Source organism: Lathyrus oleraceus, chromosome 6 (genome assembly GCF_024323335.1).
Source record: "Lathyrus oleraceus cultivar Zhongwan6 chromosome 6, CAAS_Psat_ZW6_1.0, whole genome shotgun sequence".
Classification (NCBI taxonomy): Eukaryota; Viridiplantae; Streptophyta; class Magnoliopsida; order Fabales; family Fabaceae; genus Lathyrus; species Lathyrus oleraceus.
In genome coordinates, this window is record NC_066584.1 from 424,643,603 (window position 1) to 424,658,503 (window position 14,901).

The window sequence follows — 14,901 nt, forward strand, 5'->3', positions numbered from 1 at the left end:
CCGAGGTGAAACAAGGTTATTTGTAATAGTGATGATTTTAATCAAAATAAATCTAATTTCACTAAATTGAGGATATGAATTTCAAAACTTGATTTTTTAATACAACTATGTCCCTGATTGCATGTTTAAAGATAGGAAAATATCAACTAATTTAATGGTATTTATTTTGGTAACAGAGGAATCCAAAGAAAGGAACATTTTTTTAAATTATAAGAAAACATAGTGTATGGTCTATCACTTTTCTTAAGATTATGTTGTAAGGATTTATTTGAATATGTCAATAAAAAAGAGATGATTAGAAGAAATTCTGTCAAAATAAAGAATTGCATAAACTATTAAAGTTGTAAATTTTTTCTTGTAACAAATGCATTGGTGGGCAGGATGATTTCTTGTAACAAATTGCATAAATGTAAGTTAAAAACACCTAAATTTTTCTTGTATAATTTTTTTTTAAAAATTGAGAATTAAATATTGCAATTCCAATTCAGTGAGTCAAAAACACCTAAATTTTATAATGTTATCAATGATGAAAGAAAGAAGAGAGTTATAAAATATTCAAATTATTTGGTGACTTTTATTGGAAGAGAGAGGGGGGAGGGAATGAGAGGAGAGAGAGGGATGGAGAGAATTTATTACATAAATAATTTAAATTAAGACCAAAATTAAATAAAAAATATGTTTATGTTTTAATGCGTGCGAACATTTAAAAAATGGACAAACGAGCAAGAGAATGTAGAATGTGGTCGAATGAAGAAAATATAATGATTTTTATCTCATTATAAAAGGTAGAACCATTTTTCTTATATATAGAGAATGCAACATATCATTAATTAATAACTTGATAGCTTATTATCGATTACATTTTCAATCAAAAACTACCAAACACGAAAGGTTAACAAAACACAATAAAACTTTATGACAGGAAAATTATAACAAAATGACATTCATTTTATTTAGTACATAACAAGAATAGGCATTCATCCTATCTATTAACAAAAAAATGATCTGTAAACTGCTAAAGGAACAACATTATTTTAAAACAGCAAAAGATGTACTCATCTCGTAAAGAAGGCGTAGAATATCATCCTGTAAAAAATTATTTGCATATGGAGGCAGCAAATAAATGGCCAGGATATAAAAGATAACTTAATTGTTCAAACTTGCATAGATATAGTGCAATTTATTTTGTTTGTTATGGCTGATTATTAAATATTCAGGTACTAAAATGGAGGAATAGAAGAAGTTTTATATGTTTAAATATCATATCCCCTTGATATCCAAAAATAATGAATGAGTAACATGATATAAATTGTAGAAATTCTTTTGTTATGAAAAATAAGAAAAAATAGCAGTCAGTACCTGTTTATCATTCATCTACTTTAGAGCAACGAGAGAGTTGCATTCACTCTTTCCATCATATGAAGGCTTTCAATATCAAAGTGTTCAAGAATTTGGAGTAAGTTTCTCTCCAAGAGGGTGGTAACAATAATGAGCCTGCCAACCCAACAAAACCAGTAAAGATTCCTATCCTCATGCTCATGTATAATGCTTCCAAAATTACTGAATTGTCATCTTCTGTATTAGTTGTTTGCACTTGAGGTTTTGGTGGATCTTGTCCTAGACATTTTCTATCGAGTGGTTCTCTACATAGGTTAGAATTTCATTCAAAACATGAAACACTGAATGTCTGCTACTGTTCCAATTGGAATTTTTCCATAGAGTTCATTGTTTGACAAGTCCAACCAAGTGAGACGATCAATATGAGATAGATTAGAAGGAATTCTTCCTGAAAAGTGATTTCTTGACAAATCAAGAAATTCTAGGAATTTTAAATTTCCTATGTTTGAAACGATTTCTCCGCTGAGATTGTTAAATTTAAGGAAGTAAACCCAAATAAATACTCTATTTCAGTTGGTATTTTCTTGGTAAGATGGTTACATGAGAGATCAATGGTTTTTAGAAAAACATCTGCATTTTTGTAGGGTTGGTCTATACCTTTCCACATCAAGAATAAGATGAAAACATAATCCGTAGAAAAATCCCTATTCCTTGGAAAATACCCGTGCTTTATTGATGTAGTTGAGTTCACGAAGTTCTGGGCTATTGAAGTAAAATTTTGTATGCAAGTTGGGATTCCTCCTGATAAGTTATTTAGTGACAAATCCAAGACTCGAACTTTTCTCAAATAACAAATATTTGAAGGTATATTTTCGTAGATGTTATTAAATCAAAGGCTTAAGGTGACTAATTGTTGCAAGCTACCACTAATCCATGAAGGTATTTGACCATGAAACATATTATCCTCGAGGTTCAGAAAAGTCAACTTGTTTGAGAAATTCTTCAATGAGGAAGAAAGTTGACCACTTAAACTATTATTTCTTAAACTCAAAGCCTCCATGTTAACAAGGGAACCCATTGAGAATGCAATGTTTACCAACAACTCGTTATTGCTCAGGTCAACATATTGTAATGAAGGTAAATTACTCCAACAATCGGGTAACTCACTTTTTAATTGATTGTTTGATATATCAAAATTTCCTAGATTGTTGGAATCATTTTTGTTGCATAGAAAATAAACTAAATCTGAAAATTTATATTAGAAAGATGTAGCGCTTCTGCTTGAAGCCAATTAGGAAATCTAGAATCAAAATTTCAAGATAAACAATCAAATTCTAATAATTGAAAAGGAGGACCCCATTGATCACTAACCTTCATAGTCAACGAGTTACAAGATAAGTCTAGGTGATTCAATTTGGAGAGGTTTATGAAATGATATTCAGAGACTATACCTTCAAAAGAGTTATTGCTCGGGTCTAAAAATTCTACCTCCTTAAGTTGTTGAGAATGTATTAAGTGTGAGTAGTGTGAGTAATAGTTCCATATTGGTTGGAAATATGGAGACTTGAGTATTTGGGTGAATATGTGGTGTGTCTCTCACAAAGAGTAAGATGCTCATCCCTATATCTCCAACTAAGTTAAACACCCGGTGGAATATCATTGATGATGATGTTAATTAATTCCCATTTAGATCAAGGTGAGTAAGAGAAGTGAAAAAGTTCAAATATGAGTAGGATAAGAAAGGGATATTACCGTCAGAAAGCCCACATTGATTTAGATACAACTTTCCTAAGATTGGAAGCTTCCCTATGAATTGCAAGGTGTGATGAGCAGAATTATTGAGATTTTGAACTTCACTCAAGTCAAGATTTCTCAAAACAGAGAGGCTGGAGAGCCACTCAACATTGGCTTGAGTTTGGGATTTGGCCACCATTAATAAAAGAACCAAGGTCTAAATATTTTAGATATTGAAGCATAGCTATTGAAGGATTGATTTCACCACTCAGATAACCTGTTCCTTCTGATCAAGCATTTAAACATAACCTGCTTGGTTGTTGCATTGAACTCCATTCCATTTGCAGCAATCTTCATTTGAACCTTCCTTCCACTTGGACAACATGCCATACTCATCTTGAAGATCTTGTTTGAATGTGAGGAGTGCATGTTGTAATGCCAGTGCAATGGGAACAAGTAAAATAGCAGCAATGAAGGATGAGTATGGATAGTGAAATTGAAATATGAATTCCACTGCAAATCTGAGCAGGGAAGAAATACAATGGGTAAAAGGGAAATAACGGAAATAGTACAATATTCCAAATGTGTGGTGAATCAGAGAGATAAGAGAGAGAGAATGAATGTTCTCATACAAATTCACCCCACTCTAATAGCTACCCCACTATTAATATTATCTCAATTCCTAACAAATTGGGTCCACATTGGATGCTCTCCCTTGCTTCTCTTGCTACGTCTCACTACCTTCTCCTTTGCCACATCATCATTCCATTCTTCATTTACCTCACTTGTATCAATTGGACTTGTCTCACTCATAACATTACCCTCCCTTTCAAGAGCAATCTTGTCCTCAAGATTGAAGTTCGGGTAACTCTGCAGCATATCTTCTTTGTCTTCCCAAGTTGCTTCATGACTTGGCATATCACTCCATTTCACCAACAATTGTTCCACCACTTGGGCTCCTTTAAGAATGCTTCTAGTACTCAACACAGCTGCAGGTTGAATGACGGGACCTTCTTCCACTATAGTTAAGGGTAATGGCAAGTATGGTACAACAGTGAGTCCTTTGAACACTTTCAATTGCGAGACATGAAAGATAGGATGAATACAGGCTGTCTCAGGTAGTTGAAGTTTATAAGCAACCACACCAATTTTGTCAATGATGATGAATGAACCAAAGTACCTCATCGCTAGCTTATTGTTCTTCCGCAATGCTACAGAAGACTGCCTATAGGGTTGCAACTTAACCAAAACTTGATCACGAATCTCCAAAGAAACATTGCTTCGTTTCTTATCAGCATTTGCCTTCATCACCTGTTGAGCTCTCCCAAAATTCTCTTTCAATTCAGATAAAATTCTATCTCTTTCCAATAACTGTTGTTGCAGCTCCATTGGATCAACATTGGTAGTGTTGTCACGAGTTAGCCTAGGAGGTTCCCGACCGTATAAAGCTTTGAATGGAGACATCCCCAAGCTTGAATGCAACGCCGTATTATACCACAGTTCCGCCCACGTGAGAGCTTTTGACCATGCCTTTGGATTATTGAAAGAAAAAACACCTCAAATACATATCTAAGCACTTATTGACAGCTTCGGATTGTCCATCCGTTTGGGGGTGATAAGCGGAACTCATCGCTAAAGTTGTGCCCTGTAATTGAAAGAGATGCTGCCAAAATTTACTAGTGAATACCTTATCTCTGTCAGACACTATTAACTTAGGCATTCCATGTAGTTTAACCACATTATGCATAAATGCCTCAGCAACTATTTTACTAGAGCAATCAGATTTCAAGGGCATGAAATGAGCATACTTACTTAATCTGTCCACTACTACCATGAACACAGTGAAACCAGAAGACGAGGGTAAGCCCATAATAAAATCCATTGTGATATCTTCCCAAACCTGTTCAGGAATTGGCAATGGTTGCAACAGGCCTGCATAAGGAGTATTAACAGACTTAGCTTGTTGACAGATGATACAAGCTTCAATGAATTTCTACACATGTTGTCGCATATTAGGCCAATAAAACTGAGACGCCACCCTTGCAAGAGTTCTGGTCAGTCCCGCGTGTCCCCCTATAGGTGTATCATGATACTCTTTGAGAATGTTTTGAATCAAGCTATTTTCAACAGGAATTACCAATCTGTGTTTCCAATACAATAATCCATCTTTCACCGAATAGTTATCATTGATCACATGATTATCAAAGCATTGTTGTACTATTAACTGTAAATGTTCATCCTCAACAATTTCTTTCTTTAATTCCTCTAAAAACTCACACTCCGGTGCTGATAAGGATAACGACATCATTCTGGATAATGCATCAACTGCTTGATTATCCTTGCCTGGCTTATATTCAATGCGGAAATCAAATCCAATGAATTTACGAAGCCAAGCTTGCTGCTCAGGGGTTTGGAGGGACTGATCTAACAAACTTTTCAAGCTCTTTTGGTCTGTTCGCAGGATGAATTTATGACCCAGTAAATAGTGCCGGAACTTAGCTAATGCTGCTGTAATAGCATAAAATTCACGTGTATAGGCTGATTGAAGCTGCATTCGTGGAGTCAATTTCTTCGAAAAGAAGGCGATGGGATGTCCTCCTTGGCTTAGTACTGCTCCCACCCCTGTACCCGAAGCATCTATCTCAAGGATAAACTCTTGGGAGAAATATGGTAACACTAACACCGGTGCGGAAGTGATTGCCGTTTTTAATTGCTCAAAAGCTCTTTGAGTGTTTTCATCCCACCTAAAGGCGTCTTTCTTTAACAGATTAGTGAGGGGACCGGCTATGGTTGCATAAGACTTGATAAATCTTCGATAGTAACCGGTGAGGCCAAGAAATACGCGCAACTGTTTCAAGTTTGTTGGAATAAGCCAATCTAGCACAGCTTGAACCTTTGTGCTAACCATTGATACATCAGCCCCAAAAACGATGTGACCGAGGTATTCCACTTCGGATAAACCAAATGAGCATTTGGATAACTTGGCGAACAACACATTCTGACTTAGAATTTGGAACACAATTTCTACATGTTACAAATGTGACTGCCATGAAGGGCTATACACTAGAATATCGTCAAAGAAAACGAGAACGCATTTTCTTAACAACGGTTGGAATAGCTGATTCATAAGTCTTTGGAATGTAGTTGGTGCATTTGTGAGCCCGAAAGGCATCACTAACCACTCGTAATGGCCTTAGTGAGTTCTAAAAGTCGTTTTCTGCCTGTCCTCTTGCTTGAGAAGAATCTGGTGATAACCCGAACGAAGATTAAGTTTCGAAAAAAACTTTGCTTCGTGTAACTCATCAAGTAGTTCATCCACAATAGGCATGGGAAAACTGTCCTTGATAGTTATGGCATTTAAAGCTCTATAATCCGTACAACATTTCCAAGTGCCATCTTTCTTTTTCACTAAGATAATTGGAGATGAAAATGGACTTAGACTTGGTTGGATTATGCCTTCTTCAAGCATGCCCTGCACCAGTTTTTCAATTTGTTGTTTCTGACTATGAGGATATCTATATGGTCTTACCTTCACAGGTTGTGCTCCCTCTTTCAATAATATCTCATGAGTCAATTCTCTCTTGGGAGGTAATCCTTTAGGTATTTGAAAAATCTCCTTGTATGTATGCAACAATGTACTCATTTCAGGTTGAAGATTAATTGTTCTGTCATTCCAATTGTCCCCTATAACCGCTGGATCGATCTTTTGAATAGGGAACAACTCACTAATTGCATCCATCTGGTGTAATCTCTTGAAGAGATTCAACTGAGCTACTATCGATTTATTTCTCTCTTCACCTTGAAATGTGACAAACTTCCCATCTAAATAAAATTTTAACATAGATGTAGCATAGTCAGCTACATGCGGTCCTAATGAAGCCAACCATGGTGCTCCTAATATGACATCAGCCCCTACTACCGGCAAGAGATATGCAGGCACAGTAATCTCAATGCCCTGTATCTTCATAGACAGGCTCTTGACCAAACCTTCAGTCTTCATATTTTGTCCATTACCCCCCAGGACCTTGCACCCTTTAGTTGGTTCCACAGCTAGATTTAAGCAGTGTACAATACGTGGCTGAATAAAGTTGTCGGAACTTCCTCCATAAAGCAAGATAGAAACACTAATAGGACCAATATAACCTTTAAATCTGATAACACCCATTCCTGTAGCTCCATCTAAAGCATTAAGAGATAAATGATGCTTTGTCATCTCTTCATTATCTGCTGTAAGATTTATGGCTGCTGAGCTAGTTGAAATAAGGGTATCGGGATCATCATGCAGCTCTAATAACATCAATTGTTTGTTTGGGCACTTATGTGAGAAAGAGAATTTATCATCGCAAAAGTAACACAAACCTTTCTCTCTTCTTAACTGCATCTCAGTTGGAGAAATCCTTTTGATTGCAGGATTCTTTTGGAGTTGGCTCATAGGTCTAGTAAGAGGTGTTGGAAGTAAGGGTGGGTTGGGGGCTTTTTCGGTAGCTTGTGTTTGGTCATTTCTGGTTGGATTGAAGTGAGTTCTATTTTGGTGGTAAGATGATTTTTGTGGAACAAACACAATATTCTTAGCAGCCAATTTTTCCTCAAATAACTTGGCAATAGACACAACTTTCACAATTGAAATAGGACAATGCAACATAACATCTCTACGGATTTCCTCTTTCAATCCACTTACAAAACAATCAATTAATGCATCATTACTTAATCCATAAACACGATTGGATAATGCAGTAAATTCCAGATAATAATCATTAACAACTTTTGTTTGTTGCAATTTAAACAAAGATGCTCTCGGACAATCATAAATTGAGGGGCCAAAGTCCAATTCAAGAGCTCTTGTAAAATCGTTCCATGATTGAAATGGTTGAGATCTAGTAACCATTTGGAACCACGGAACAACTTCGTGTTCAAGATGAACTGAAGCAATAATCAATCTCTCCGGATCTGGGGTATGATAATAGCCAAAAAATTGTTCAGCCTTGAAAATCCAATCTAAAACATTTTTACCATTAAACCTTGGAAACTCCAGCTTGATGTTGCGAACATGAAAAGGAGGTGGTGTATAAACATTCCCTGACGATGATGAATGAGTCCCTGAGTTCGTGCTTCCATAGGTGACGACTATAGCTTGCATTTGTTTCAGCATCATCTCCATCGATGTGGACAGCTCTGCAAATCGTGACTCTGATGCCTGCTGCATCGTCTCCATTCGCTCAAAACGAGCAACATTGATGCTTTTCGTTTTGCTCCAGGACTTCACCTTGGCGTCGTACCTCAGCTGCAAGCTCCTTCATTCTGGTGTTGTCGGCCATGGATGGAATGAAAGCACCAGTGTAATGGCAGTGCAATGGGAACAAGTAAAATAGCAGCAATGAAGGATGAGTATGGATAGTGAAATTGAAATATGAATTCCACTGCAAATCTGAGCAGGGAAGAAATACAATGGGTAAAAGGGAAATAACGGAAATAGTACAATATTCCAAATGTGTGGTGAATAAGAGAGATAAGAGAGAGAGAGAGAATGTTCTCATACAAATTCACCCCACTCTAATAACTACCCCATTATTAATATTATCTCAATTTCTAACAAACTGGGTCCATATTGGATGCTCTCCCTTGCTTCTCTTGCTACGTATCACTACCTTCTCCTTTGCCACGTCATCATTCCATTCTTCATTTACCTCACTTGTATCAACTGGACTTGTCTCACTCATAACACATGTCTCTCCCTCGCACTTCATGTCTCCATTTTCTGTTGTTGATTTGAACCCGGAAATGGAGGACACCACCAATGGTGCATGAAATATAAGAATGATATAAAATTTCATCTTAATTTCACTAATTTAATAAAGAACAAATTTTAAGGGAACCGTGATGAAAAGTTTGTTAATAAAAAAAATATATGCGTACAAATGTTTTATGTAATAACGGTGGAAAAGTAACCGTTGTAATATTGTGTCATCAAATTTATTTATTTTAGTAGTGCATGTTATTAGCTATTAACTTGATAACATATAATGATTACATTTCCATACGAAAAGTAACAAACTTGAAAGCTTAACAAAACACAATCAAACTCTATCAAACTTGAAAGCTTAACAAAACACAATCAAACTCTATTGAGGTATTCATCCTATCCATTATTCTAAAACATCAAAACATGCACTCATCCAGTACGGTACAGCTAGAGATTCTGCACAAACATAAAAAAATAAACAAAACTTTAAAACTTTAAAACAAAATCCTCAAAACATTGAAATTGGATAAGTGAAATATATAGATTAACTTAAATGTGCAAACTACAACTATATTATGAGATTGAACATTGCATAAATTGTTCAGATATAAATTTATATCACGCATATATCCCAAAGTCCAAAATTCAGTATAAACTTATATTAACAGTGGTAATTATAAACTACCTGTTCATCGTACATTCACTCCTTCCACCACATGAAGGCTTTCAATATCAAAGTGTTCAAGAATTTGGAATAAGTTTCTCTCCAAGAGGGTAGTAACAATATTGAGCCTACCAAACCAATAAAACTAGTAAAGAATCCTACCCCCATGCTCATGTATAATGTTTCCAAAAATATTGAATTCTCATCTCCAACATCATCAGTTGGTGGCACTTGATGTTTTGGTGGGTCTTCTCCTGGACATTTTCTATCAAGTGGTTCGCCACACAGATCAAAATTTCCTTCAAAACTTGAAGCATTGAATGTCTGCAACTGTGTTCCAATTGGAATTTTTCCAAAAAGCTGATTATTTGACAAATCCAACATAGTGAGACGAGCAATATAAGTTAAACTAGAAGGAATTCTGCCTGATAAGTGATTTCTTGACAAATCAAGAAATTCTAGGAACTTTAAGTTTCCTATGTTAGATATGATTTCCCCACTAAGATTGTTACTTGACAAATTTAAGGAAATCAAGCCAAGTAAGTACTCTATTTCAGTTGGTATTTTCCCAAAACCAGTGAGGTATTGGATGTAGATTACTGACATTTGACAGGGAAAGAAAGGATAAAGAATTTTGTGTTTGAAGTCAATCAGGAAATCTAGAATCAAAATTTCAAGATAAACAATCAAATTCTAATAATTGAAAAGGAGGACCCCATTGATCACTAACCTTCATAGTCAACGAGTTATAAGATAAGTCTAGGTGATTCAATTTGGAGAGGTTTATGAAATGATATTCAGAGACTATACCTTCAAAAGAGTTATTGCTCAGGTCTAAAAATTCTACCTCCTTAAGTTGTTGAGAATGTATTAAGTGTGAGTAGTGTGAGTAATAGTTTCATATTGGTTGGAAATATGGAGACTTGAGTATTTGGGTGAATATGTGGTGTGTCTCTTACAAAGAGTAAGATGCTCGTCGGTATATCTCCAACTAAGTTAAACACCCGGTGGAATATCATCGATGATGATGTTAATTGATTCCCATTTAGGTCAAGGTGAGTAAGAGAAGTGAAAAAGTTCAAAGATGAGTAGGATAAGAAAGGGATATTACCATCAGAAAGCCCACATTGATTTAGATACAACTTTTCTAAGATTGGAAGCTTCCCTATGAATTGCAAGGTGTGATGAGCATAATTGTTGAGATTTTGAACTTCACTCAAGTCAAGATTTCTCAAAACAGAGAGGCTGGAGAGCCCCTCAACATTGGCTTGAGTTTGGGATTTGGCCACCATTAATAAAAGAACTAAGGTCTAGATATTTTAGATATTGAAGCATAGCTATTGAAGGATTGAACCCGGAAATGGAGGACCCCACCAATGGTGCATGAAATTTAAGAATGATATAAATTTTCATCTTAATTTCACTAATTTAATAAAGAACAAATTTTAAAGGAACCGTGATGAAAAGTTTGTTAATAAAAAAAATATATGCGTGCAAATGTTTTTATATAATAACGGTGGAAAAATAACCGTTGTAATATTGTGTCATCAAAGCTATTTTTTCTAGTAGTGCATGTTATTAGTTATTAACTTGATAACATATAATGATTACATTTCTATACGAAAAGTAACAAACTTGAAAGCTTAACAAATCACAATCAAACTCTACCGAGATATTCATCCTATCCATTATTCTAAAACAGCAAAAGATACACTAATCCAACACGGTACAACTAGAGATTCTGCACACACACACAAAAAAACAAAAATTTAAAACTTTGAAATAGAATCCTCAAAGCATTGTAATTGGATAAGTGTTCAAGAATTTGGAATAGGTTTCAATATCATTCACTCCTTCCACCACATGAACGCTTTCAATATCAAAGTGTTCAAGAATTTGGAATAGGTTTCTCTCCAAGAGGGTAGTAAAAATATTGAGCTTACCAAGCCAACAAAACCAGTGAAGAATCCTATCCCCATGCTCATGTATAATGCTTCCAAAAATATTGAATTCTCATCTCCAACATCATCAGTTGGTGGCACTTGATATTTTGGTGGGTCTTCTCCTGGACATTTTCTATCAAGTGGTTCGCCACACAGATCAAAATTTCCTTCAAAACTTGAAGCATTGAATGTCTGCAACTGTGTTCCAATTGGAATTTTTCCAAAAAGCTGATTGTTTGACAAATCCAACATAGTGAGACGATCAATATAAGTTAAACTAGAAGGAATTCTGCCTGATAAGTGATTTTTTGACAAATCAAGAAATTCTAGGAACTTTAAGTTTCCTATGTTAGATATGATTTCCCCACTGAGATTGTTACTTGACAAATTTAAGGAAATCAAGCCAAGTAAGTACTCTATTTCAGTTGGTATTTTCCCTGTCAGATGGTTACATGAGAGATCAATGCTTTTTAGAAAAACATCTGCGTTTTTGAAAGGTCGGTCTACACCTTTCCATGTCAGGAATAAGTTGAAAACATAATTTGTGTTCAAAATTGCATTCCTGGAATTATACCGATGCTCCATTGATGTAGTTGAGTTCACGAAGTTTTGAGCTATTGAAGTAAAATTTTGTACGCAAGTTGGGATTCCTCCTGATAAGTTATTTAGTGACAAATCCAAGGCTCGAAGCTTTCTCAAATAACATAGATTCAAAGGTATATTTCCGTAGAAGTTATTGAATCGAAGGCTTAAGATGACTAACTGTTGCAAGCTATCTCCAATCCATGAAGGTATTTGACCATGAAACATATTTTCCCCAAGGTCTAGAAAAGCCAACTTGTTTGAGCAATTCTTCAATGAGGAAGAGAGTTGACCACTTAAACTATTATTTCTTAAAATCAAAGCTTCCATGTTAACAAGGGTTCCCATTGAGAAGGGAATGTTTCCAGACAACTTGTTATTGCTCATGTCAACATATTGTAATGAGGTTAAATTACTCCAACAATCCGGTAACTCACCTTTTAATTGGTTGTTCGATATATCAAAAATTCCTAAAACGTTAGGATTATTTTTGTGGCATAGAAAAGAAACAAGATCTGAAAATTTATTATTGGAAAGACGGAGTGCTCCTGCTTGAAGTAAATAAGAAGGAATATGACCTTCTAGTTTATTTGAACTCAAATCTATATAAGAACTTTGGTCTAGCTTGAGTTCCAAATTGGGAATCCTTCCTGTAAGATTGCTATTGGGAATGGTCACGACAGACAGTGTTTGCAATTTGCCCCAAAACCAGTGAGGTATTGGAGGTAGATTAGAGACATTTGAAAGGTAAAGCCAGGATAAATAATTTTGTGTTTGAAGCCAATTAGGAAATGTAAAATCAAAATTACAAGATGAACAATCAAAATGTAATAATTGAAAAGGAGGAACCCATTGATCACTAACTTTCATAGTCAACGAGTTATGAGACAAATCTAGGCCATTCAATTTGGAGAGGTTTGTGAAATGAGATTCAGAGACTATACCTTCAAAAGAGTTATCGCCCAGGTGCAAAATCTCTAACTCTGTAAGCAATCTGATGCTCGTGGGTATTTCTCCATTGAAATTATTTCCACCAAGTAATAACCGTCTCAAAGACAAGGGAAAAGAAAGGCCCGGTAACATGCCAGAAATATGATTATCCGATAATGACAAATGTTGTAAGGAGGATACATTTCCAATGGATTTAGGGATCTTTCCCTCTATACTATTGTAAGATAGATCGAGTGTCACAAGTGAGTGCATTAAAGTGCCAAAATCATCCGGAATGACACCTCTTAAAAAGTTATGAGACAAGTCAAGGTACTGAAGATTGGAACTGTAATTAAATACCCAGTGGAATATCATCGATGATGTTAACTGATTCTTATCTACATCAAGGATAGTAAGATAAGTGGAAAAGTTCAAATGGGAATCAGATAACAAAGGGATATTGACGTCAGAAAGGCCACATTGACTTAGAGACAGCTTTTCTAGGATTGGAAGCTTCCCGATGAATTGCAAGGCGTGATGAGCAGAATCGTTGAGATTTTGAACTCTACTCAAGTCAAGATTTCTCAAAAAAGAGAGGTTGGATAGCCACTCAACATTCGCTTGAGTTCGCCACTTGATTCTAAGATCAGAATTGTAACCGAGCATAAGAGACTCCAACAATGAAAGATTTCCGAGTTGCATAGGGATATCTCCAACAAGATTATTGTGGCTGAGATCTAGGTCTTGCAGTTGTGTGAGATTTCCAAGTTGAAAAGGAATTGCTCCACTGAGTTCATTGTAGCTGAGATCAAGGTGTTGCAATCGTAACAGATTTCTAAGTTGAAAAGGAATTGCTCCACTCAATTCATTGTCGCTGAGATCAAGGTGTTGCAATTGTGTGAGATTTCCAAGGTGACAAGAAATCTCGCCATTATAAAAGCCATTTGAGAGATTAAGGTATTGTAATTTACTCAAGGAGCAAATAAATTTTGGGATTTCACCTCTATTATTCAAAAAACTAAGGTCTAGATAATTTAGATGTTGAAGCATGGCTATTGAAGGATTGATGTCACCGCTCAAATATTTTGAAGAAGATCCATGCAGATCAAGTCTTTGAACATAACCTGTTTGGTTATTGCATTCAACTCCATTCCATTTGCAGCAATCTGCATTTGGATTGTTCTTCCATGTGGACAACAAGCCAAACTCATCTTGAAGACCTTGTTTGAATGTGAGGAGTGCATGTCTCTCCCTCTCTTTGCATTTCATGTCTCCATTTTCTGTTGTTGAGTTGAACCTGGAAATGGAGGACAACACCAATGATGCATGAAATATAAGAATCATATAAATTTTCATCTTAATTCACTAATTTAATAAAGCACAGATTTTCGGGAATGGTACTATATTCTAAGAGTTATACAAGTCCATATATATAAAGAATTATGTTCAATAGAATTTTTTTCTCTCTGTTTTCTCTTATCTTAAACTTGTAATATTCATTTTCTTTGATTTTAATAAATTTCATTTTTTTTTATTTGCCCAATGGACGGGATTTCTATATTACCATTTCTTACCTTAATTTTTAGTATTATCAGTTTTGGCTTGCCCATTGATGATTTTTAATTTATTAGTCTTTCCTTAATTGTAGCCAAATGTTTATCGTCCATTCATTTATGCTCAAATTACTCCATAGTTAAAGATAAGATTTTGTCATTTCTACAATTTTAATTTTTAATGAATGAAACTAGATAAATAATTTTAAACTTGCAAATTTCACTATTCTTTTGTTTTAACACATTTATTTTTTTTACTTTTCAATTGAACATATTAGTTTCTGCGGTGTCTTTTTATAGTAGTTGTTAATTCTTTTAAATTTTGTAAAGATACATAATTGTAACTTAATATTTGTTACAAGAGAAAAACTTGAATGGAAATAAACATAAATTCATACTTTTAGAAACATTCAATAA

General features: G+C 35.1%; 2 protein-coding genes and 1 pseudogene across 2 annotated transcripts; all 3 read right to left on the reverse strand.

The window, feature by feature from the left end:
- Positions 1-1,414: 1,414 nt before the first annotated feature.
- LOC127096046 (receptor-like protein EIX1) lies at positions 1,415-3,271 on the reverse strand (annotated as a pseudogene).
- Positions 3,272-6,265: 2,994 nt separating this feature from the next.
- LOC127096047 (uncharacterized) lies at positions 6,266-8,284 on the reverse strand. Its single transcript, XM_051034672.1, has one exon. It carries the CDS (start codon positions 8,282-8,284, stop codon positions 6,266-6,268), a length of 2,019 nt encoding a protein of 672 aa, XP_050890629.1.
- A 2,860-nt stretch (positions 8,285-11,144) lies between these two features.
- Positions 11,145-14,374, reverse strand: LOC127097607 (receptor-like protein EIX1). Its single transcript, XM_051036110.1, has one exon. It carries the CDS (start codon positions 14,285-14,287, stop codon positions 11,324-11,326), a length of 2,964 nt encoding a protein of 987 aa, XP_050892067.1. The 5' UTR covers positions 14,288-14,374; the 3' UTR covers positions 11,145-11,323.
- Between the last annotated feature and the right edge of the window lie 527 nt (positions 14,375-14,901).